The 24,578-nt window shown below is 42.0% G+C and overlaps 1 protein-coding gene across 2 annotated transcripts in view; it reads right to left on the reverse strand.

The window, feature by feature from the left end:
- pigg (phosphatidylinositol glycan anchor biosynthesis class G (EMM blood group)) overlaps nt 1-23,842 on the reverse strand; it is a 41,211-nt gene extending 17,369 nt beyond the window's left edge. For both annotated transcript variants that reach the window (XR_012964801.1, XM_076162771.1), the window contains exons 1-9: nt 23,397-23,842; nt 22,770-22,975; nt 18,621-18,830; nt 17,831-18,019; nt 14,780-14,918; nt 11,528-11,740; nt 8,209-8,426; nt 7,737-8,021; nt 1,113-1,516 (exon numbers count right to left, since the gene is read on the reverse strand). Coding sequence is in view for 1 of the 2 variants with exons in the window: in XM_076162771.1 (XP_076018886.1) it covers nt 1,113-1,516; nt 7,737-8,021; nt 8,209-8,426; nt 11,528-11,740; nt 14,780-14,918; nt 17,831-18,019; nt 18,621-18,830; nt 22,770-22,975; nt 23,397-23,550 (2,018 nt within the window). In the remaining variant the exon portion in view is untranslated. The remainder of the gene's footprint in view (nt 1-1,112; nt 1,517-7,736; nt 8,022-8,208; nt 8,427-11,527; nt 11,741-14,779; nt 14,919-17,830; nt 18,020-18,620; nt 18,831-22,769; nt 22,976-23,396) is intronic.
- Nucleotides 23,843-24,578: the final 736 nt, after the last annotated feature.

Genomic DNA, 24,578 nt, shown 5'->3' on the forward strand with positions numbered 1-24,578 from the left:
GGTCAGTGTCCGCATCTCTATTCCACAATGTGATGCATGTTAAAGAACAACACGATTCCCTGACCTGTGGTGTTGACAGAATGTTAATGACCTTGAAACAGCCATCGCCTCGCCAATAAAGTGCTTTTCTTCTACAGCCTGACTAACCACAAAGGACTCATTTCAGATTTTCAATCACATCAAAACAAAGAAGTGAATTGTGTCTATTGCTCTCGCAGGGAAACAAGTTTAAAAGCTGTTATGTGATCAGAATTTATTCACCTGCCGTGTCCGACGTGTACTTCAGTTAGTGATACCCTATATTTCACAGTGTGGCTTTCAGGGTCGCCAGCAAACAGGAGTGAACTTGTTAGATTCAGCTGCTGCTCTTACTGTATGTGTGGGAGGCGAGACCAATCGGAGTGAAAATCTTGTCACTGAACTGCATTCTGTCAGTCTACAGGGGCTTCTGTCAATTGAGTGCCTTTTTTGTCTTTTCTACAACAGATAGCTCCCTGTGTGACAGCTGAATGTTGACGTAGGAACCAGGGAAGATGCTGATTCCCTTTAATTCTACCTTGTTTTCTGCTCCTGTATTCATTACAGTTGGAAATATGAAAGCCCTCTGAACTATACCAAAAAACCTCAAACATGCAGAATATATTGTGATTCCTTCTAGTGTCTTACCCCTTGTGAGGCTACACATTATTGTCGTATGAATGTGTATGTATAGCACTTTTTTGTAGACTTCACACTTTCATGCTAGGTTTTTCCACTTCTCCTGATTTGGACCATGTAATTCCCAGTGCTCTTGCAGTCCGTGTCACTACCCTGTTGGCCTTAGGAGGGTCTACCTGCCACCTCTGTGACACACAGAGCCACCTCTCCTCTTTTCACCTGCCACTATTTTGTTTCACCAGGAGGGAGTAGTGCGTAGGAGAATCATGCTATCCTCGGTGCTTCCACCAACCAATAAGTGTCACTGCTGCAGCTACGAGGACAGGAACCTTCACTGGCTTGTCACCTGCTAACACAGACGAATGGCTCAGCAACACAGCTTTCATCCTGTAAAGAGCTTTTACTGAATGCATATCTTATTTGGTTTAGTGTAGCACTTTAGAAAACTGATCTACCTGTTCAGCCAATGTCCAACATCAGGAAGATGAGCCCACTGCACCCCAGTCTGGTTGAGGGAGCGCATGATCCGACAGCAGACCAGAGTGAAGGGTGGAGTGGCTAATGCGAGCCACTTCTCTGAGTAAATCTCTGCCTTGGGAGAAGCAGAGGGATGACCATCTTTAGACGGGAGCATATGCTCTTCCTCGTCTCCGGAGCCTCTGCGTTCTCTGAAGTATTTCCGGCAGACATCTTGGAAGACGGCGAGGCAGAGGGTGTTGAGCAGGAAGTACCAGGTCTGGTGCTCTTCCTCTACGAAGCTGCTGGCTGCCAGGCTGAGTGTGTGGCCGACCGTGCCGGCCAGCAGCAAAACATCCAGCTCGGACAGATCCCACTCACTGCCCCAACTACTCGATGGCGACTGTGAAAGAATTCAACAAAGAAAGTTTACTAAAGCGTCAAATGTGTTTTGTTTGGACTTCATTTTTTACTTTCTACAAAATATGTCAATACCTCAAAAAAGTTTGAAAGTTATTTGGACTGTCTGTCAGCTTGAGGGCCTGAAACAAGAGATCTCCAAAAGATGGTGAACTGATTCAGTTCAAGAATCTATTGATCACAATCAGCAAAGCCTCAGGAGCCTCAACCTAAAAACCTCGACCTCATTTTAGCTCGAGCATCACTGTGGCGTGGATGCATCAGTAGCTATGGTTTCATTGTTGAATTCTATAGGATAATTAGTGCGATCAAATGACCACTTTAGAGATTCATACCAACTTGATTTCATAATGAAAAACCTTGGCTGCACTCATTGTATAACACAAATACTTCATCATAAAACATTGTGATTTACAGAAGAGTGTGGCTGCTGTATCGTCTCAAGGCTTTGAAAGGCACTTGAGAAAATTGTGTCTCACCTTTTGTTGAAAGAGGAATGTTCCAGTCTAACACATCAACCCAGAAAATAAGCCCATGCATCTCAGCTCTTCACCTTGACGACATATTGTACAGTGTCTATTGACACAATGTGAGACGAGACAAGTTCATGCTCGTCTCTACTGAGAGAGTCGGCCATTACTCTCCAAAGCTTTCGCCGATAACCATGTAGACTTTCTAAATATTCAGTGAGATTAAATGATATTGGTTTAAAGAAAGAATGGAAAAAAACTCACAAGTACAAATTTAGGATACACACCTCTAGGCTGCATAGATTTCAATATATTATCATCAAGGTTCTATTAGTTCATCAAACTCGTGTCTCTTAGGTTAAATAATGTTAATAATTTTCTCCCCCGACATCCGCCGACACTTTCCCATGCATATTTCCGGGGCATACATTTTCAGTAAGTCACATTTGAAGACTTGAAGTATAAGATTGATTTCCAATATGCTCAAAACATCTTTGTTCTTAAGATGAAACATGTCAAGGCTGAGAAGAAAGCAGTTACATGTTTTTTAGCTTCAGTGCTCTCTGCTTTGGTCTCTCTGTGCTCCACTGGTTGGCCAATCTGGAAATCTCAAAAGCCACAACTTCTCAGACTTTGCTTTAGCGGATAAATTGTACGCAGATTAATTTCTATTCTGGACATTGCTTAAAAATGAATGGGGTAAACACACAAGTCATTACTGAAATAGCTCAAGAAACAGTTTTGCTGAATGAATCAGTCTCTGTTGATATACTTTAAATATTTAATTTGCCCATTTACAAGGAGAGCCACACATCAAGGAGATCTGAATTATGTTAGCATTATCTGAACTTAAAGGGCACAACAATGGCAAAACAGGGGAGATTCTATGGAATGAAGTTGCAAAATACCATCTCCATATAAAACAGCAGCTCCCTGTGCCATTTAAGACGTTACCTCCCTAAACAGCAAGCAAGACAACCAAATAATGAAAGAAAGATAGGACCCTGTGTTGTGTCAAATTTGATAGGCCAAAGAATTCTCTTTCTCCAAGGCTGCCTGGGGGCCGTTATACAGAACATCAATCCCTCTGTCAAAACCTGAAGTGAAGCCAAAAGTGCTGAAGATGCATTAAAGATATTGCTCTTCTGCCCTGTCAAAGGCCGTCTCTGCTTAAATATAAAGTGCAGGGAGAGAGAGGGTCGGTGCCGGCTTTTGAATCAATTTACCAGAACTTATTGGTTAGACTCCTGGATTCACAATTACCACAAATAACACAGGGTCTAATTTCCTATTTAATTATCACCATAGAGAGAAACGGTCTAATAGCATCTCCACATCCACGCCGTTCACACTGATAATGTTTCTGTGGGTATGAGGCACCGGTGCTGATGGACCATTTTAAATGAAACAAAAATAGTTGCAATGCTGGAAAAACTTCAGCATTTCTTGCGTCTCATATAGCCAACTCTCACTCATGCAGGGAAATAGCCTCTCTCTCTCTCTCCCTCTCTCTCATTCTCTCTCTCTCTCTCGTCTGAATTATGAACCTTGGCACTTTCTAACCTGCTAATTTGAAGTATTCAATATTTTATCACCAGAGTAGAAATTAAATGTAGTTAAATTAAATGAAACAGAGACATTTGATCAATTCCCATTGTTCTGTGAGACTTTAGGGCATTTCCATTTTCGCTAGTTTCTGTTCCCATCTATTCCTTCATTCACAGAAATGACTCTTGATGAAGCACACACAGTTTTAAAGTATTAAAATGACTCCGACTGAATTTCAAATCACATATTTGTTTGACCGGTGAACTGGAGTCCTTTGTACGTTTCTCGTTCATTGTGTTAAATCTTCTATTTTCTCCACCTTGCCCTAGCTGGCAGAGAAACTAATCAGGATACCTCTAATAACATATTTGGATGCCTCCCATAATGCAGTCATTTGTCAAGCCAAGCCAAGCGCAGCTTTGCACTTAGACTCATCCCAACTTTTTAAGTGACATCATATAGCAGCACCGCATCTCTTAAAGAAAATGCAGCTCTAAATTCTTCCCATCGAACCTTCAATGGCAAAACAAGATTTGTTTTAGCCCAGACAGAGGAAAAGTTAAAAAATAAACATGGACGTCCCACAATAATAAAAATGAAAGTTCACACATGTTCATCATCAATCATTCTGTTCAAAATTAGTTTTCTTGCTCGACTAAGCAGAAATGAATTATGAAACTAATTATGTTCAGCCATGCAGGATAATGCAGAGATGGATATAGATTGGGAGTGAAGAAGCCCAATCCCTATATTTTGGAACAGTGGAATGATATCAAACATGACATCATCACATACAGTAAGACAGTAAGACAGTGTGACAGTAAGACAGCTCTTCTGTACATGGGGACTTATAAGCCCTATTAGTGCAAATGGGGCAAATCCATTTATTACTTTAAAAGTAATCAATAAGATTTTAAAATTGATTCCAGCTTCTACTGGGAACCAATATCAGGAAGCTGAAAGTGGTGTTTTATGTGATCCCTCTAGTTCTAGTTAAAATACAGCTGCTGCATCCTGAACTAGATGAACATGAATCAAATGACCTTTTAAAGCTGAGGAGAGACTACAGTCGGAGTTAATTGTCAATAAATCTATATTAAGTGACTTAGGGAGCCTGTGGGTAAAGACTGGGACTTTTCATATTAGATAAAAAATGCATTCATTCTTCCAGGCAGTTAACATTATCGTCTTGTAATGCATCACAACATGGCACTGTCGGATCTGCAGCTGCACTCTAATCAGCTGTTGAAACGCTGTCTACCGGGCAGGAGCGACTGCAGCATTAAATTGCACATTCTGCAAGTAAACAGAGTTTTTTTGTGTCCTTTGAATGATCGGGCCGCTACTCTTCACTCCCAATTAGGATCCAACGCTGGGATTCTTCTTTTTTCATTATGCTTTCTGGATGTAGCGCTGCTTTGGAAATGTTTTTAAATGATGTTCATGTAAAATACATTGATATGCTTCCATCTATGAATGTGGCCTTTCCAGCTACAGCAACTACACACACACAACTCTTCAGAATCTTAAATTGGATGAGATGAGACACTTCTCACTCCAAATCCAGTCCCACCCCATCAGCTGAATGTGTACATGTGTTGAAACCTGTGACATCTAAATAAATCAATCAAAAATAACTATACCACGCTTCTTCATTACTTAAGGGGCGGCGGACGTTTTTGTACGTCTTCATGCCTCAGTGTACATATGAGGATTGTCTCCCTTTATTTCTTAGCCCTTCAAAAAAAAGGTCTGAACGGGTTTCCTGTCTTTTCACCCTATCAGCACCTTCTCAAGTACAGTACGCAAAAGTAAAAGAACCCATACATATAGGCATATTTCTACAAAGAGTGAAAGCAGAAGTGCAATGTAAATATAGCTGGCATTTGCTTTTATTTGCTAAGCTGAATCCCAATATAGCTAATAGAGGAGGTAGACAGAATAATGACAATAGTGGGTCGGCAGTATTCAGCAGCAGCAGCCTATATACTGTCCTATTTGAACCCTTTTCTTGTTTGTAATCCCTGCTATTCTTTGCATCTGTCTAGCATATGCTGTCATGGTTTCCTCCATTTATCCCTAAATTGTGCAGAATCATTTTGAAGTTTATTTGTCCACCAGCAGTTTGTGCACGGAGGATTTAGTTTGCCTCGCTGTTGGTTTGAGAATGTAACATAATATGTCCTGCCTTTGTTGCAGCGTTTGCAATTGTTACGGCATTATTACACAGTAAGCTAGATTAAGCATATCATAATCGCTACAAAACAAATGACTCAGTGCAATGTGAAACGCAGGCGAGCACTGATGATATCTATCTGTCTATGAATCTTTAAACCTGACCTTAAGTTTCCCAACCCCCCCCCGCCATAGAGCTGTCTGAGCTCAGACGAGATGAGTTCATCCTACAGAGACATGAAGTAAACAACCAACTACAGGAGAAAGTCAAACATCTCGGAAGATGGTGGACCACAACAAGAGAGTAAATCATCAGCAGCTGTGCAGAAACATCCATCCACTGGCTTACTAATGTTGCTCTGCATCTGCTGGCTATTTATTGGGCGATTATTTGCAAGTACATTCTTCGCTTATTCCCATTTAAACAAAGGATGTATGTGTAGATAGGCTTTTTTAAATGTTGAATGTTCAGTGATTGCCCCACAGTGACTACTTCAGGACTTCATGCTAAATAGAAACTCGCACTGCAGTTTTAATTAACAATGCAGTTTTAATAGAATAGTTTTATAGTATAGTTTTAACTTTAGCATAATAGTACCATGTTTAGTTCTACTATCTTATATTGTAAAGGCCGACTATTGTCTACACACACAGCTACTGTGTGTGTCCATCTAGCTGGACACACAAAATGATTTGCTGAGGTTCCGTTGGGTATGATGGAGAGACGATGGCTGCATTGTGGAGCGGTGTGAATGCTACACCTGAGCTATTTGAAATGATGAATTACATTAATAAATGCACTGTGCCTTACAAACAGGAGCCGAGTTTGATGGAAATCTGAGCCTTCTGGGACATCTGCAGTGCAGCAGACAGTAAAAGTATGTGTGGCAGAAATAAAACTATACTGGACAGGTTCAATGTGTGGAGCATTAACAGGTGAGCTCAGGATGGAAACCTGGCAACCACCTCACAGCCACAGTGGACAATCCTTAACTACCATTTTTATATGGTTTAACATTAAATCATTATTGATTGGGGATTTTAACATAGAAGCCTTTATTACGACAATATGTCAACATTAAAAAAAATGAGTCTACACTACATGGGGAATACAGGAGTATCTTTTATAATCCATCACTGCAGGCTAAATGAGGAGGCTCATTGAAACCCTTCATTACCGAGTCTAACGCATGACATGCTCTGCATGCACACAGCCAAATAGTGTTAGAGTAATATAAATGGGCTCAATGTTTCCATTTGAATAAGAGGCACTTGCTCCTCCAGGACGATGCTTCATGCGTTGGCGGAGATTTTGTTTTCTCAGGTCTCAGGTCTTATTTCACAATGCAGTTACATTCAACTGAATCAAAGATGCGTTGGGAAAAGTCAATGTTGCTGAATCACAACGTGTGCCCAGTAGACTCGACGACTTTGCCTGAAGTTGTTATGTCTTATATGAACATTTCTCTACCCGCAGAAAGTGACAAATAAAAGTGTCCGTTCGCTAACCAGCAGTGAGTTATTATTGTTTACAGAGAACACTGGATTTACCTAATTAGATGTTTTGCCTGGGAGGTAAAGTGGAATCACTGGACTAAATTATTTAGATTGAACACATGTCACTGCTCAACTGAAAGGCATCTTCACTCCTAACTAGTGTGGGGAAAGTCTAACAGCATTTATCCTCATGTGGCAGCCCGAGCCAGCGCTTAGACAGGTCTGCAAGGTTTTGTCCCCTGGCGTTTTTTTTACAACAACTAGTCACACCCCCACCTCCCCACCTCCTCGCGATCGTGCCGACACAGTTGAATACAGAGAGTATCCGTCCTTAACTACATCGTCTGTATCCTTTGTTGTCAAGCAAGAACAGAATGGCCCCCACCGGTAAACAAGCACACTCAGCAACACGCAACTCAAAGCTAAAGCACTTAGACGTGGACATCTACTGTATGAGATCAAATTGCAATGTGTCACAGTGCTTGGTGGGTAAATACTATGTGTACTGCTCACCTTGCCATGGATCTGTGTTTCCCAGGGGAGTCGTCTTGCTACCATGGAGATAAGGACACAGAACATTGCTGAGGAAAAGGCTACAGCAGCAAACACCAGACCCCAGGAGAGGCTGCAGAAGTAACAGGAGCTCTCAGCAGATGTGCACACTAAGACGTGCACGGAGGCGAGCAGCAGGCACAGGAGGTAGAAAGGCAGGGAGAGCAGGGATGAGAGGACAGGGAGGTCCACTTCTGCTGCGCCACTGAGGGCTTCGGGCATCGCCAGGAGTAAGACCACAAGGAGCTGGAGGGGGCGAGAGACAGGAGAGGCAGGTAAAGGTGAGTGTGGAAGGTGTTTCAAACTTTCAATCTACCAAACTCCACCATGAACTCAGTGGCCACTTTATTGGTCACATACAACACTCAAACATTCTCAACCGTCATCCAGGGACTAGTATCTACCCAGCAGCATCAACCACTTGAGAGCTCACCTGAAATACAAACACCATGCCTGCGATCATGGAGTACATGTCGTACTTGCCCAGCTGCTTGCTGAGGGCAGAGCTCATGGCAGCCAGGGCCTCCAGGTACTGCTTCAGGACCTTCTTGCCCATGTTGGTCAACACCTCGGAGGTGTTACCCTCCAGGTAGAGCTTCATCCAGTTCCCATGAGCCTTTTCTGCCACACGAAACTGCTCAAATCCAGTCTCTATAAGGATCAGATAGAGATGGGAAGGGTCAGTTGTATCTAGAAGTTGCATTATATGATGAATATTGCAGCTTATAGGCCTACTGGTGAAGATTCTTCATACATTTATTACATACTGATGGTGAGACTATTAAATGTTCTAATGAAACTGGACCATTTGAGCTCTCTGCTTGGTTGTGAAATCTCTCTCTCTGCTGTGCAAAGCTAATCACAGTCTGCCCATTTCGTTCTATTGACTGAAGCATCCTGGAGGGACTGCAGAAGGGCAGTTGGACAGGTTCAGCATCTCATCTCAGAGAAAGTTTGAGCAGACCAGTGCTCCAGCCTGCCTATCCTGCTGCATCTTAGGGAGAAAAGATGCATGTGTTCATGAACAGCTGTAAGGTAATCCTGTTATTGACTTTCAATCACTGTACTCCGATGTTGACATTTTCTTTTTTGGCCTCCTGTGTTGAAATTCAATTATATTCCATTGCAACAGATGTGTAGAGCTGAAACACACTGTAGTTTGTCAGGATCTGCACCATGATCGATTTACATGTTTACTGAAAGCAGCTCAAATGATTCCTGTTTTCAATTTACTTCAGTGCTTTAGGAGCTTGTTCAAGGACAAAGCAATGTTGAGCTTTGATTCGTGACTGCACACACACACACACACACACACACACACACACACACTTCTAAAAACAATATTTTGCAGTGTAACACCTATCTCAGCAGCATAGGCATTGAGGTGATAAATAGTGACTCCAGCTTTGCCAGACAGAGGAGTCTGAAGAAATATTAGAACCTCAAGCCACAGGCATGAATCATACAATATCGATGGCCGTGACCGTGTTTCATCTGTCTGAAAGAACAGGGATTGGTTAATGGCTGTCCAAGACGCCTGAGGTTAAAGCACAACAGAAACACAAAATGAAGATTGAAAGAAGGGAGACAGTGCGGCACAGAGATGGAAGGAAAGCGAGAGTGAGGTAAGCAAGATTATACAAAGGGAAAATATCACTTTTCAGATTTTAAATGTGAAATTTTCATTGTTTTGTATCTTATCTTTCATTTGAGACATAGTGATGAGGTTCACACAACTTTACTGTTTTGCCTTTTTCCTTTCTTTCCCCCCGTTTCCCTTCGGTGATAAAAAAAACATATTTGAAATCTGAACATTGCCCCCAACAGGTGCCCAAGAATCACCGCCCTTAAAATTTCATTCCTGGTTCATTTCCCAGCAGCGACAACTAATATATTCTACTGCATAACAGCCTCATGATTACCCAAGTGGACAGATTCAAAAATCAACACGTCCAAATGTAGGTCTGAAGAAATTATTTCCATTTCATCCACATCACTATGGAAACTAGAGACCAAAATAGAGTGAAAATGTGCTGCCAAAGCGCTAAGTTGTAATATGCAAGGAAGTAGTTTATTTTCTAATCAAGTTTTGTAATTGCAGTATTTGCTGAACTTGATTATGGGTTGACGCCTGTATGTCTTCTTTTGGATGACATTTGTGTTACATTTCAACTTAAGATACACACCATAACACCTGTGTCCATGTTGACTGCCATCAATGTTCAGCGCCATTGCCATCAACATGAAGTATGAGGCTATAAGAAGTGGAACTGCATATAAATGTGTTGACAATAGCTTCATTGTCGTTACTATTTCTAGTTTTTCTGACTGTTACATTTAGAATGGAGTTGTATTCTTACAGAGTGTGATGATAATTGTAATTCAGTTCTGAAAGCTTGTTATGGATTGCTTGAACATGAGGGCTTGCATCGTCTCATTTTCTGATGGTCCATCAAATTTGTTAAAGCTGTTTTAGCACCATTGTCTGCACACTGGAGAGCATTCCGTTTTCATAGCACCACAGTTTAAAAGTGATTGCTTTTTCTGGGGAAACAGCCTCTTGTGTGGATCATGAATTCTTAAATCAAATGTGACACGTCAAATTATTTGGCAAGTAAGCTGGTAATCAAGGCGTTTTCTCTGTCGGCTCCTTCCTTTTCTCTCGCTTAAAATAAGACGGAGAACCAATTGAGCTTCAGCAATGGGAACTGCAGGCTAACGTAAAGCAAATGTTTGTGAAAGTGAAGGACAATCACTGAGATGGAGACAGGATGAGACATAAGAATTAATTGTAGAAGCAGGAAAATGGAAAAACCTGAGTGTGACCATGAGATTACATGGGAAACAAAAGTGTGTATGTACAGGATATGCTGCACACACATTTACACAAAGACCGGGTTTTATGTGAGATAGTATGTAGTGTTTATGATTCTGTCATACTGATTTTTCACAAGTGAAACGTCATTCACTGACTAACCATGAGTTACAATACACACCAATGGGTTCATAAGAGAACTTTATGGAAGGAACACGAGTGCCAGGCTTCTGTTACAACCAACAAATGACCAAAAGAAGACATAATGTTTGTATCACCTGGTTTAGAATGACATTACAGAAACCTGCATTCAAGTAAAGGATTTATGCTGATGAATTAGGTGATAAATCTTTTGAACTTGTGAAATGCTTTAGATTAAATGCTTTAAATAAAGCTCCTTTGACTTGTTCAGCAACTTGTGAATACTTCAGCGTTTTACTTTTTAAAAGTCAAGTTAAATCCTGTACAAATCTCCTGAATCACCTGGGTGGTTGAAGTTGAAGTGCCACATACCACAGAATTGGTATTGGCTTCAGAATTACTACTATTACTACTACTACTTGGATCCGTTATCAAAGTAATCTGGAGACAAACTGTGAGGGAATCATCACTGATACTAATCTGAATATCGACTACAACATTTAGAATATGTTCTATGTGCTGGACACGGATTGCTATTTTTGGGAACATTAACACAACAGGCTCATTGACTTCAATTGTCTGTGAGAGGGCTGAGAAGGCATAATGGGGCCTGATTTTACCTTCAACTCCATGGATATAGGCACGGGGAGATAATGACTACATTTTCATCTATTCCTTTAAATGGCCCATTATGTTACAATTGGTAGTAATCACATTGCTGTTAGCGTAACTGCGGACCCTGGCAATCCAGGCTCTACGGGCTCTAGAGGAGTGACTCAGAAAATGTATAACATACCTTTCTGATATTCAGCCATGCTGTCTTTGAGCAGGCAGCTGAGCTGATGTCCATTGAGATGCAAAAAGCGCAGCTGGTCTCTGAGTGAAGTTTCCTCCAAGACGCCGGGGATGACCTGACCCACGCTGTTCTGAGATATGGGGAGGCCGAGTCCCAGGGCAAGTGTCGGAGTCAGGTCGACCTGCTCCACTACACCGGGCGTCTCCATCCCCCCTGCCGTATGAATACACAAACACATGCAGAAGAATCATCCACTGGACCTGCAAAATGTGGTAAATGTGAATTAAGCATTTCAGTACAGTAGAAGAATGAATGCATTTGTTTAGAATCAGTAAATCTATTTATTGAATGGGGGACTGTGAAATTACTGTATAAAGAAGTGCAAAGTAGTTCAGCTATGGTTGCTATGGTCACCATTAAGCAACTAACAGGTTCTTCACTGAATTAAAAAATATCAGAAACTTAAACCAGACTACTGTCTCTGTGCTGGAGGATTTTTTCCTGGAAATTACGACTAGAAAACAAAGAAAAGCTTTCAGGACGTGCGTCCGTATTGATTTGCAATTACGTTATATCAATTAGTGATAGAGTGCAGCAAATTGACTGTTTATGTATCCGAAGAGGGAAAAATGTGACTTCAAACGCAAAAGCAATTCACTGAGTGCCACAATATAATCGCAAATAATTTCAGAATCCCCAACAATCTGTTTCCCTCCTCCTGTTAGAAGTTAGCAGTCAAATGAAATTAAACATATTCTACTTGGACAGTATAAAGAGAGCAGCTACAACATCTCAGTCCTGCCTCACATTCCCCTGAAGACACACAAACTGTGGCCATGGGGAGATGAGACAGTGAAGAGGAACATTATATAGTAATAATAGAAGCTGGAACCCTTCTGTGGTCGAGTCGTTTCTAGATTTTATTTCTAATCACGGCAGAGTGCACTCGTGGCACTTCTGCTGTTGAAACTCAGGGCAGTATTTGTAAATATAACATACAAAGACTGCATCTGAACATAAAAGCCTCACTAATAAGCCTCACTATTACTTTTTAATTAATGCCTATGGGTAAGACTACAGGGAAAGATGTCACAACACAACAACACAAGATATTCATGAATTAAGTTATCGTGTGAAATGTACGCTTCCGTTTTTTCAAAGCTTGCCTCCTCAAAAGTAAACTGGCATTTATGTGTTGACGCTTCGGCTCTTATCGAGAGCTTTCCAGAACGCAGGCAGAGAGTGGGAATCATTCCCAGAAATGTCTCTGTGTGTGAATGATTCAGTTTGTAATAATAGCCTACACTGATGTATAATACATTCAGAAATGAACCCGCCTTTGTCTTTAATGGAACAATACAACTTAGATGTGTGGGGAAGTGAGACAGTTGCACACTAATGAAGACTTGGCCAAAACCCTGAGCTATGAGCTAATTTGAAAATTGGACACAATTAAACGAGCTACAGTTTTCCCTTTTATCTTAAAAGGAGACAAAGATTATTATTTTGCTGTATTGTCCCCACAGCGATTTTCAATAATGTTAGGAAGATTCCTAGATGTTCCAGGCTTGGTACAATATCATACTTGGAGATGAACACAAATACAAATGCTTCATCTATAGATTTAGTTGCTGCAATTACAACAACGAGAGAACACACAAGGTTCATCACTCATTTCTATAGTAACCAAGTTTAAAACCGCCTCACTTGTGATGTTGGGAGTTAAGTTTCTGGGCAAAAAGGCCATTATTCAGACAAATATCTGGATTGATGGGCCTTCGTAAAGAGAGCAACCGAAGTCCCTTAAAGAACTTTAGGGAGCAGATTTTCTAAATATTTCCCCCACTGGAGCCCATTGCTTTGTTTGCTTCCCTTTTGGAGTAATAATTCATATATAGAGTAATAATTCAGTGCCTCAAAGCATTTACATCTGGTCTGTCCCCTGCAGTGGAGACTTCTCTTTCTGGCCTTGGATGGATGGTTAGCGTGGGATAACTTGTTAGAAGAAGTGCAACTGCCCCTACTTCTGTTTGGATAAGAAACTCAGACCTGGTGCATCTGCATTAGATCAATACTCTGCCTCAGCTCATCTACGGCCGTCTCTCACATCCACAGAGTGAAATCTTCACCATAACACATCATTTATGCAACAGGCTTTAAGTGAATTTCATTAAGAAAAGTACTACTGCTGCTATTCAGCCTCTTTCAAAAGTGAAAGATCTAACCTCTAAGAAATGCCACGAATTCTGTAGCAACAACTCACTGCACTGTAAATGATTAATTAACATGAATGGTTTAAAAATAAATCAACGCTAGAAAAGATTTCAAAAATAGTCGTGGCTGAGAAAGAAGCAATTATCACGTTCACAGGTTCACACTGATCCGAATTCATCACACCGACATCAAGCTCCGATCAAGGGCTTCAAATCTGAGGCCTTCCAACACCGCAGTGTTGCTCAAAGTGAGGCTAATGGTGTTCTTCTATGCGTGTGTGCATAGAAGAACACCATTTGTCGATAACGGTTGATATTTAATGGCTTTATCGATTTGAATGATGTTGTTCATTCACAACTTTCAGTCAACAGGCACATCCTCTCAAGTAGAGTGGAGCAATTTACCGACACAGCCTTCACAAAAACACAAACACCTTTTTACTGCCTGCTCTGGTGGGATTTGTCAGACCAAGCAGAGGTGACTGATTACCAGAACACAGACCAGTTCATTTTTATTTTATCATTTTATTTTGCATTTCAGGCAGTCCAGGACGGGGTTGTGTGAATGCGGGGTTGTGTGACTGTGGGGTTGGGTGGGGTTTCGGGTGGGACATCCTCTCTCTGGATCTTTTCTTTCCTGTTTGTTTCTCCCCTATCTCTCTCTCTCTCCATCACTACCTATGATGCGATATGTACTAGCCTACATCGCTGTTTGACATCATCCTGTAAGTTCTGTATGTACCCTATGACATCATTGCAACTCCAGTCCACTTGTACTCTACCTCAGGATCTACGTATAAAGGTCAACAACAATAGTAGGGATATCACAACCTTTCCTCCCTTCTCTCTAGCTCTCTCTCTCTCCTCTTTCCCCTCTTTCTCTATAAAAAAACGATCTCCACAATATCCTACACCTGTATGCACAATGTCATGTACAATGTCTGCTTCAATAAAAACAAATTGCAAAAAAAAGCAGAGGTGAGACTATCTCACCACTAATAAAAATGCTTCTGCCCTCAGCCAACCTACTAGACAGTACCTTTCCTCCTGAAGGTGGGGCTTATGAGCACCAGCGCTGTATTGACTTCAGCCTCTGATGAGCCTCCGTGGCTGCCGGTCTCCGACATGCCGTGATCTCCGCACAGCACCAGCAGGTAGGGCAAGGATCCCTCAGCCTCCTGAGGGAAGCAGACACAGAGGTTAATGGACTCAGGGCCACAGACTTTATGAACCCCTACGGTGCGGAAAGCTGTGAAAGATTGAAGTTTGGCATCAGACCAGATATGAGCAAGTGAAATCAGAACAGAACAATCATATAAACTGATGACTGTGAGTAAAAGGATAAATCAGCTGATGTGTCTCCAATCTCAGTGGAATTCCTGACACTGAGAGGTGATTTTAATACCGGCATGAAACTGTCACCAGTGAAGAGGAAGTCCTTCCTCTACTCAAAGTACTTCCTGTAAAGACTTTTGCTCCTTCTCATCTCCTGCTTAAATTAATTCAATAGTGACAGTAAACAAACACAGGGGATGAAACATTTGTGAAAGATGGGACACTTTGATCAAGCTTGGCTTCTTCCTTAAGCGATTCCCTTTCAACTCCACTCGGGAGAACCTGCCACGGATGATGCACTTGACAGGGACCCCTTCGGAGGAAATGCAACAGGGGCTGATTCAGAGTGCGACTACAGATGTTAACAATGCAAAGCCAAATCCTACTACGCACTACGAGACCCTCAAAAGACTATTGTGTAGCGTATGAGCTCTGAACACAAAAGGTGCCATGCTCAACTGCACAGGACTAAAGCCGCATACGTGGATGAACAGCATCCGGAAAATGAGACTGAAGTACGAAAGAGGAGATACAGTATATGTTCTAACATAAACTTTATTCCACTCTCAAGACATACAGGTACATTGTTGTGCCTGAAAGCTGCATTCATCAACCATCAAACAACAGCGACACTGAAAGAAAGTCAAAGTGACAGCAAAGTTTACTTAACTTGTTGGAATAAAGTCTGTGTTCTGCATTTGAGAGGCCACATCAATCCAATTTTCAGTGTCGCTTCAGACGACTGTTTAACCTCTTAATGAGAACATCATGTGAGTCCATACAGAGCCATGTACTAAGCTGAGGAGTTATATTTGCTATTCACGCACAACAAAAAGGAACAAAGTCAACCCCTTGTCCTACATTTCCTTCTTGAATATTTGCAAATGGCACTACAGTAGACACAAGAGAGGCAAAAACACATCAAGTCAAGCACCAAGTGAACACCACCGAGCCGCGCGCGCTCACACACACACACACACACACAGCGAGCCTCTATTCCCTCTTGAATAAGCTCACAGCTTTCTCCACCTTTTGAGGATGAGAACAAGGAGACACTTTTGGGAGACCTTTTCCTCCACTTCATGAGAAACCTTTTTTTAACCGGCACACAAAAGGCACTGTGCTGATTCAGGTGGTAAGTCATCGCTCTCTTTCTCTCTGCCAGTGAACCAGCTAAGAACACAAGAAAAAGAAACAAAACGGTCCAAACATTTGCAATAATTACACTCCCTTAGAATTTAATCAGATTAAATGAGTTTCTCCAATTAAATTCTGGCTTGGTGAGTTCAGTTTAAAACATTTTGCCCCTCAAAACAGCAAAATCAGCGTCCTGACCTTGAAATGTAAAACATCTCCAAAAGAAGATTGAGGCGGTGTGCTCTCCATTAACGCAAAGGTCTGCAGAAGGTCCTTCTAAACATCGTGTCCTACTTTCCAATCACATTTTAATGGAGAGCGTTACCTCTGTCAGCTCAGCAGGTCGAGCAAGAACCTGCCCTTAATACGAGCTCACAGGAAATGGGGTTACTCGTATCACATCACAAAGGGAAACGTTGAGAGCTGTCATTTGAATGCCAACTCCGCTTTTCTGCTCTGGCGCTCATCGTTCCCTCTTTGATTTTGGTACGCAGCTCCAAACAAAGAGAGAGTGCTGAGCGTCACTACACCTGCCAACATGTTAAAAGCATGTAGCGATCTGACAAAACTGTTGTGTAAAAACTGTTTTGTATTTGTTTGAAGCTCTAAAAGCTCCTGGAGGAAGCACCGGGCCGTCTCTATATTTAGGCCGCGCTGCTGCCGTAACCGCCTCAGCGTTCGCTAACGTAAGCCGAAGTGAGACTTTCAAACGCAAATCATCGACGAGACGAATATCGACAGGAGAACAGTGCGGGGAGTCAGGAAAACGCTGCCCCCATCGTTCCCAGAAAGGTACCTAGGGTGAGAGAGAGAGGGGCTGCAGGCTCAGGGAGACATGACTTCACCGGCTCAATACAGAGTTACAACAAAGCCAAGACACAGCCCCAGCACCCACGCACCGGGGCACACAGGGAATACACAACATGCACAACATTCTCGGAGTACGCAGAGGGAAAGAGAGGCCACAAATACTCAGATCAAAGACTAAATTAGACATAACAGCTAGATAACAAGCTTGTTTTGCAAAGGTTGTTAAAGTTCTTGGGCTGTTGCAACCCAACCCAATCAAAATCATTAGGTAGATTGCATAATCTATTTATAATAACAATGACACTGGGGCTCTATCTTTCCAGGGAAAAATGTCAACAAATACCCCGGCAATTTTGAAGAAAGGGAGCAAAAATAATCCTGTGCAGAATCTCCCCCACAAACCTCATCAACTCTGCCTCACAACATTTCGTAAACATTTGTCCATTACCTTCTCAGACATCCTGACAGACAAAGCAGAAGGCTGATGAAAAGGTAACCTGAAGTAATCATGAGGGGGGGGCCATCTAATACAAAACACCTGTTGTAAGTTTGAGAGACAGTTCAATCACACAACAGCTGACTGAGCACGAGACGTTCGGCAAAATGGGTCTGATGAACCTCAAAGGCAATGCAACAGCCAAAAAAAACACACACAATTTGATACAATGGCTGAGAATGTGTGTAATGTGAGTGCCTGGTAATGTTTAGAGTGTTAACAGCTTCTTCTTGAGAATCATGACATCATCATTCTAAAATTCCCACAACATCACAACTCGGTGTATAAACAGAGATGCAGCTGTGTATTTACCTTTGAAATGAGGGAGCTGTGGATCTTCTTGACGACGTCGTCCATCTCCAGCAGCTTGGGCTGGGTGAGAGAACTGTGTGGTCCGCTGATGTGGCCGATGTGGTCCAGGCCCAAGTAGTGGAGGATCAAAACGTCCCAGTCGTCTCTTTTAAGGGTGCTGTCTAAGTGACGGGTCACATTATTGTCGACCTGAATAGAGAGAAGGTGCATGGAGGATGAGAGAGAAAGTATCTGCTGTCTTTGTTCTATTGTATACGTGTGTATGAATATGCATGCAACTACATTTCACAATATGGCGACAGCGCGTGCAAATGACTATTTCAGGAACCGGGGATGCAGGATCTATTGTTCTGTCATTCATTGTCATTTGCCCACAAAGGACTAGATGTGTTTTATAGATTCATAGTCTGTTTTCTAATAATACAAGAAAAGGGACAAAAACCTCTGCACATTTCCCTCTGTGTGAGAAAAGGCGGCCTTTGATACATCACGTATCCGCTTACGGGAATATAACATCCTTGAGTGCGATGATGCGTCACCAGGTATACGACATCGTGTTTAGCATCTCTAAGAAGTGCTGCAAAAACTCAAAATGCACTTTTAAATCCTGATACTGCGAATGGTTACAAAATGAATCTCATTTATCACTGTGTAGGATGTTTATAACCAACCCTGGCCCATATTTACCCAGGTTAAACTTAAATAAACAATCCAAAACAACCTTGGCAGAGAGTAACAAGTTGCCAACCATGTTACCCATCAGTCACCAGCGTCTTTTACTCGTACATACCTCAGTGTAGTCCGATACAAAGAAGGACGTTGTGCCGTCGTACTCCATGAAGTGTTTGGGGAAGAGGCGTACCCAGGTGTCGTCTCCGTAGAAGATGATCCTCTTCCCAGCTGTTTTGGCCTGCCAGATGAGGTTGTCCTCCAGCAGTGCAGGAGAATTCAGGTTCATTACCACATCAATGAAGCCTGGGATACTGCCAGTGGTAAGAGCCTGGGGAGGAATACGTTGGTGTCATTGTCCTTTGAACAATAATTGTCTTTTAATGGTCCCATACAACCTCACAGTTTCATCTTATTAATTCAGCTGACTAGCTCCTGTGCTTGTAACACAGAAGTCAATAAAAAGTTTTTATGTATTGATAATATTCACAACAACACAAACAGTTTCAGCTGTAGCACACAGAGCGGTCAGTGATCCATATATGGAACGAGCAATGCCTTGATTCTCCATCCTTTAAGGATTATACATTCCCCAAAGCTAGACCTGCCGCCACATACGGGGACGGAGAGATAAATCAGGTACACAGATGATATCTATGAAGTGCAGTTTCTACCAATTTTATCATGGAAATCTGAAAGCAAATAACACAGAGCCCCTGTTTGACTGACAAGAAAAATGCAGCCTATTTCCTAAGTCTGGAGAGAGTCTGGTGCATGGCGAAGGGAAGATACAAAGGCCTCATCTTAATGCGCTGAAGGAGACGTGAGATTGAAGCTGCTGGCAGGAAACACTGTTATTTAAAGCCCATATGAGCGTCAGCACAGCCTGAGATGGAAGATGCAAAGTCCTGCAGGACATTCAAGAGACCAGGTTGGAATCAGAGGTGACCGCCTTTTATTGTCTGAGAGCAGAGGCGTTAGAATATCCAGCCTGGGGAACTGCACTGGCAAATTCAAAGTCATCTTTTAAATCAGCTGTTAAAACACAATTTTATCTGTTTTATTTGCCCGCGTTGTCCTCATGTAACCCTGCTTTTTCCATTCACATCTTCTTTGTTTGTTTTTGCTCTCCTATTGGTGTTTTATGATGGGCAAAGCACTGTAGGGAGAAATGTTTTCATGATTGCCATAAGGCTCCATCCACAGATAGCAATAAAGCCAAACACTCCACAACAAACACATGAGGACACTCGATTAACTGCTGCAATCTTATACAAAGAATTAGTTTTCACTGTCTTTATGTGCAAGCACTGATTTTTAAAATACTTTTTTCCCCCTGACACAAAGTTCTCCTCTGCCCACTCATTCACAAGCCCCAGAATATTACCGCCTCCTAAAACATCTTCAAACTGTTTTTGCTTTGACCAATGGAGATGCCCGTTTCAGGCTACAGCTGGTTCAGCCTCTCGCCCTGCCTGCTTCAGACACAGTGAGGTTCCTCGCTCTATTGTTAGACACAGTCTGAGTAATGAAACCAGCAGTTTGAAAGAAAATGAGCCTTTGCCAAAATGGAAGCACACCTCCGTCTTGTACTATAATAAACATATTATAAACTGCTCAGATATATATTTCACAGAGGAGGGAAACCTTTGTGTGCGCGACACGGGGCACAGACTGAAATATAAATTGTTTAAAAATGCAAAAGCCTAAAATTTCCCCAGACGCAGAGTAAACAGTAGGCTCCTGCCCACATGAATCAGCGACTCATCAACAAACTAATTACAAGCCCACAGTATGTCTATGCTTTGTGATGTACCACTGCTGAAGTGTTATATACTGTATTAATGGGTTACAGATGCTCGCTGGCACAGTGATTAAAACTCGCACCAAAATCAGTTGAAGACTCCTTGGGAAAAGCATCTCTCATTTCCTTTGCATTTTGCGTTCTGACACAAGATATTTCTAGGATTCCTTTATGTTCTATCTCATCTTATACATCCAGAAGATCAATGAATATATTGGGTTGCTGTGCTGACATTTCCCTGGCAGGCTTGGCTCCACTTTCTGTGTTGTGTCTGCTACAATTGTGATCATGATGAAGTGAACTGTTGTTAAAGCCCAGTTTATCAGTGATGTGTACTTACTTAGCTGTCAGTTTGAGACCTCTGTTCAGCTGGTCACAAGAGAATACAGAAGAACCGGACAACAGAACATCTAGTTCGGACAAGAAAGTTTAGAAGACCAGAGTGAAGCATTTCCAATACAGGAGCTCTCACTTGTCTGGTTGCATTTAAAAGTAACAAAAAAACTCCCAACACCAACTATGTCTGTATGAAGCTTGTAACTTTTTGTATGAAGTACAAGGAAAGGTAAATGTAATGTCTGTAAATGAATGGTTGGGCCACTGAGAGAGATGATATAGGTTAGTTGGCTCTGTCACACCAGTTAATTGGGTGCAATGCAGTGATGGTGGTCAGTTGTTGTGTACTGCCACCTACTGGTACATCACAGCATCTCAACACTTGGAATGGAACGATTCAACTGCTCCATTCTGATGTTACAAAGGCTCCGTGGATCACTAATTCCTAAGTACTTGTAGGTATAGAGTAACCTGTACTGATACTACAGATAGAACAGCGTCTCTTCTCTCAACCTCATGATCACACGCTTCTTCACGTTTCTATGCGCCAGCCGCAGTGCGACAGCTTGCCAAAAAATACAAATGTTTATGATTAAATGGTCGATGTCAGTCCCTTGATATTGTAACTCTCTCCTCCAATTCCAAACTCTATTACAAGGACTCTGTTGAGTATAGAATATCAAGTAGTGTGTGTAACACCAACTCTCTTATTTTCTGGTACGGGTCAGAAAACGTTCCAGTTGATAACAACATCCTCCGAATGAAATATTACAATGTCATTAGTTCTGAGTGAGTCCAGCAACTCAACAGCAGCACTCGGCTGTCACAGTGCTTTGCAAATGCCATAACTACACAGTGCACTCTCGCTGTGTAGTACAGGCAACAAAACTGAAGGTGTTGTGCTCTGAATCTACTGTAACTGCCCAACGACCCGCAAATGTGATTAACCGGCCCTTCTACAGGGCTTACAGATGTGCTTGTCTGCCTCTGCCATCCCTTTGGCTGCACACAACCTTGCAAATCAAATGTACAAGTCTTTGGACAGCAGGGAGGAAATTGCTCAGGTCCAGGCTGCCCGATGACCTCTCCTATTTTCCATCTCTCTCCTCCCCCTTATCCATCTCTGTGTCCACGTCAACCCTTCAGGCCCATGCTGCTGAACTCAGACAGACCCTATTTTACCTTCTCCTCTCTCATCAGTTCCTCCTGCGTTCCCTTACCAACCGGAACAATTGAGAAAGTTGACATTCAGGATGCGTTGCTCGGGATCCTACCTAGGTCAGCTTCAGCACAGCCTTTTTTTATTGAGAGTCTTCTCCTTGTTAATGAATCTTGTCCTTCATGAAAACTGCTTCTTCCTCTTGTGCACTAATTTTCTGACATCCACCACATGCTATTCCCACCCGTGCTGACCTGAACAACCATGAGAGTCTTAACTCATGGTACACATTCCACTTGTCTGACCGCAATTACTTGATATCGTTAAGGAGTTATGGACAGTTCTCTAGGGCCAAGTTTAGGCTCCGCTCTTCTTCTGCCTGTACAAGAGATGACTCCACTCTGTCAGCACATCCCAGTTTCTCCCAGCACTGTTAACAGCATGATGGCACTCAGTGATCATCTTTATTCTGCCCTCTGACATCACGGCTGAAAATATTCCTACCTGACACCTTCAGTTGAGTACAAACCCATCAGTCATTTGAGCTTGAATAACCTGATCTTTTTATATATTTTTCCCTCTGCGACGTTACACGCAAAACTCACAAGACGTTAGTACTGTGTCTCTCTTCACTGTCCTCTCAAGAACAACATCTTCAGTTATGTAGTTCAGTTCATGTTCACATTTTCTTTGCACAGTTTAACACTCACAAATGTGTGTTTTTGAAGGTAATGTGAAGGTAATTCCTCATTTAGGGGTCTGACATATCCAACCGTTTCCCCTTCTAAGTATTAAGTGACATAGCAAAATTTTCTATATTTTTACGAGCTGCTGACTCTCCTCTATAAAAATGATTCCACAACTCATAACTCACCCCTCCAATATAAGGTCTGTTAAGCAGACTGATGACAGGATGCTAACACAGCATGACGGACAGACATTACATCAATGATAAATGAGCAGCATCTTACCTTAAGCCTTGGCATGGTGACTGTTGGAGGTCTTGCTTTAGCCACAAAGCTGTGGGTTGAGCCCTTTTCAACCAGATGCCTGGTGTAAGGCATATTCATGTGCCCATTGGGACCAAACACAAAATCCTCCCGGAGAGCATCGACTACCATGATAACCAGCCTTTTAAACAGAGGCTGGGGTAGGTGAGAGGAGTTTGGAGAGCTCCCTGGAAGTTAAGAAAACAATGTAGGGGTTAGAACAGATTATAAAAGGACAAGGAAAATGGAAATTGGTATGAAAACAACGCACGTACAATTATCAATTATTCTATATGTGCATAATTTGCGACAATAACAGATAAGTAAATAGTAATGATAATGATAGTTTTAATTCATTGACATATGGATTTCCAGAGCTTATCCAGTGAACCCATGGGTCAATGGTTGTGGTGACAAATGTTATTGTTCGCTTTGATATTACAACATGACCTGGTTCAGGAAAGTTTGAAGCACAGCTGTCGTCATTATGTCTCACGGTTGTATTAAAGCTAACATGTTTAGTAAATGGACGACGATACTAAGCCGTTGACAGCGCGAGCGGGTTCCGGTCTCCATTGAACACAGACACCCGGTGATCCTGAACCTCACCTGCCAGCGGCTCCGCAGGTACATCTGACAGCTTGTTGTTCGATGACACAGAGGACTTGATGGGTACAGGAAAAAATCCCCGAAGGAAGAGGGCAATGCCAATGACTTCAAATATTAAAATAAACGAAACAAAAACAGAAGAACGGACTTTCATCTTGCTAGTAGACAAACACAAAATATTTAAGGAACACGAATTGAGATCTCAAACTCGTTAGCTAGCAACAGACCTGGAGCTTCTGACACAAATATGACAAAATATGAGACGAAAAAACCCCATAATAACACCCCGTTTCAGATGGACGCACCGCTACACAATATGTCCCGAAGCCACATATCATTATATTAGATGGGTAATTTCATAAACATTGTTTAAAGCCCGTAATTATGCGTAAGAAAATAAATATCCAGTTGACAGGGGACGAGGCTTCCGGGTTGATTGTGTTCAACTACGGGTAGCACGGAGGATCAAACATAACCAAACCGCGTTTATACACAACCCTATGTTGATTGGAGAAACCACGGTTTTACTCTGAAACAACACAAATAATGAAGAGATTTCGATAAATAAAATTATAACTGACATTCATGCATCACAAAAAAAACAAAAGTGAATAAAGATTCTGTCGTCCTAAAAATCATTTTTGTTTTAAATAACAAATGGCAACGTATATACGGTATGTAAGGAGAAGATCAGTAGAACAGGAGTTGGGGATCAGTGTGACTCATGATGGTTAAGCTATTATTTGTTGTTTATGGCTGTTGAACAGAAAGGTTCCAGTAGCTATGAATATGTAGTAGCCATGTGCCTTTGTTTACGTTGTCCACATCAATATCCACCTCAAATTTAGGTAAAGGAAACATAACAGCGTGTCCGATCTGATGGTTATATGACATCTGATGACAAGAGATAAAAATGGTTTAGGCCCTGACCAGATATTCCAGGTGCACAGGGCAGCACACAGGAAGAATGAAACATTTTATCAAGCAGCTATAAACTGCTCGGTGGAGGATATGTGAACACATTTCACATGATTTAAACCTCTGACATTTATTTGGCCGGAGGTTGATGCGGTCTCATTGGAAATTGGCCAAGGAAGGAACTTAACTCACTTTCAGCTCTGTGGCGTTTCAACTGCTGCTGCCATCTATTGGCAACATTAAATACAGCACAGTGCCAAATTA

Source organism: Genypterus blacodes, unplaced genomic scaffold (assembly GCF_046128005.1).
Source record: "Genypterus blacodes isolate CSIRO-AG114 ecotype Tasmania unplaced genomic scaffold, CSIRO-AGI_Gbla_v1 ptg000128l_1, whole genome shotgun sequence".
In the NCBI taxonomy this organism is placed as follows: Eukaryota; Metazoa; Chordata; class Actinopteri; order Ophidiiformes; family Ophidiidae; genus Genypterus; species Genypterus blacodes.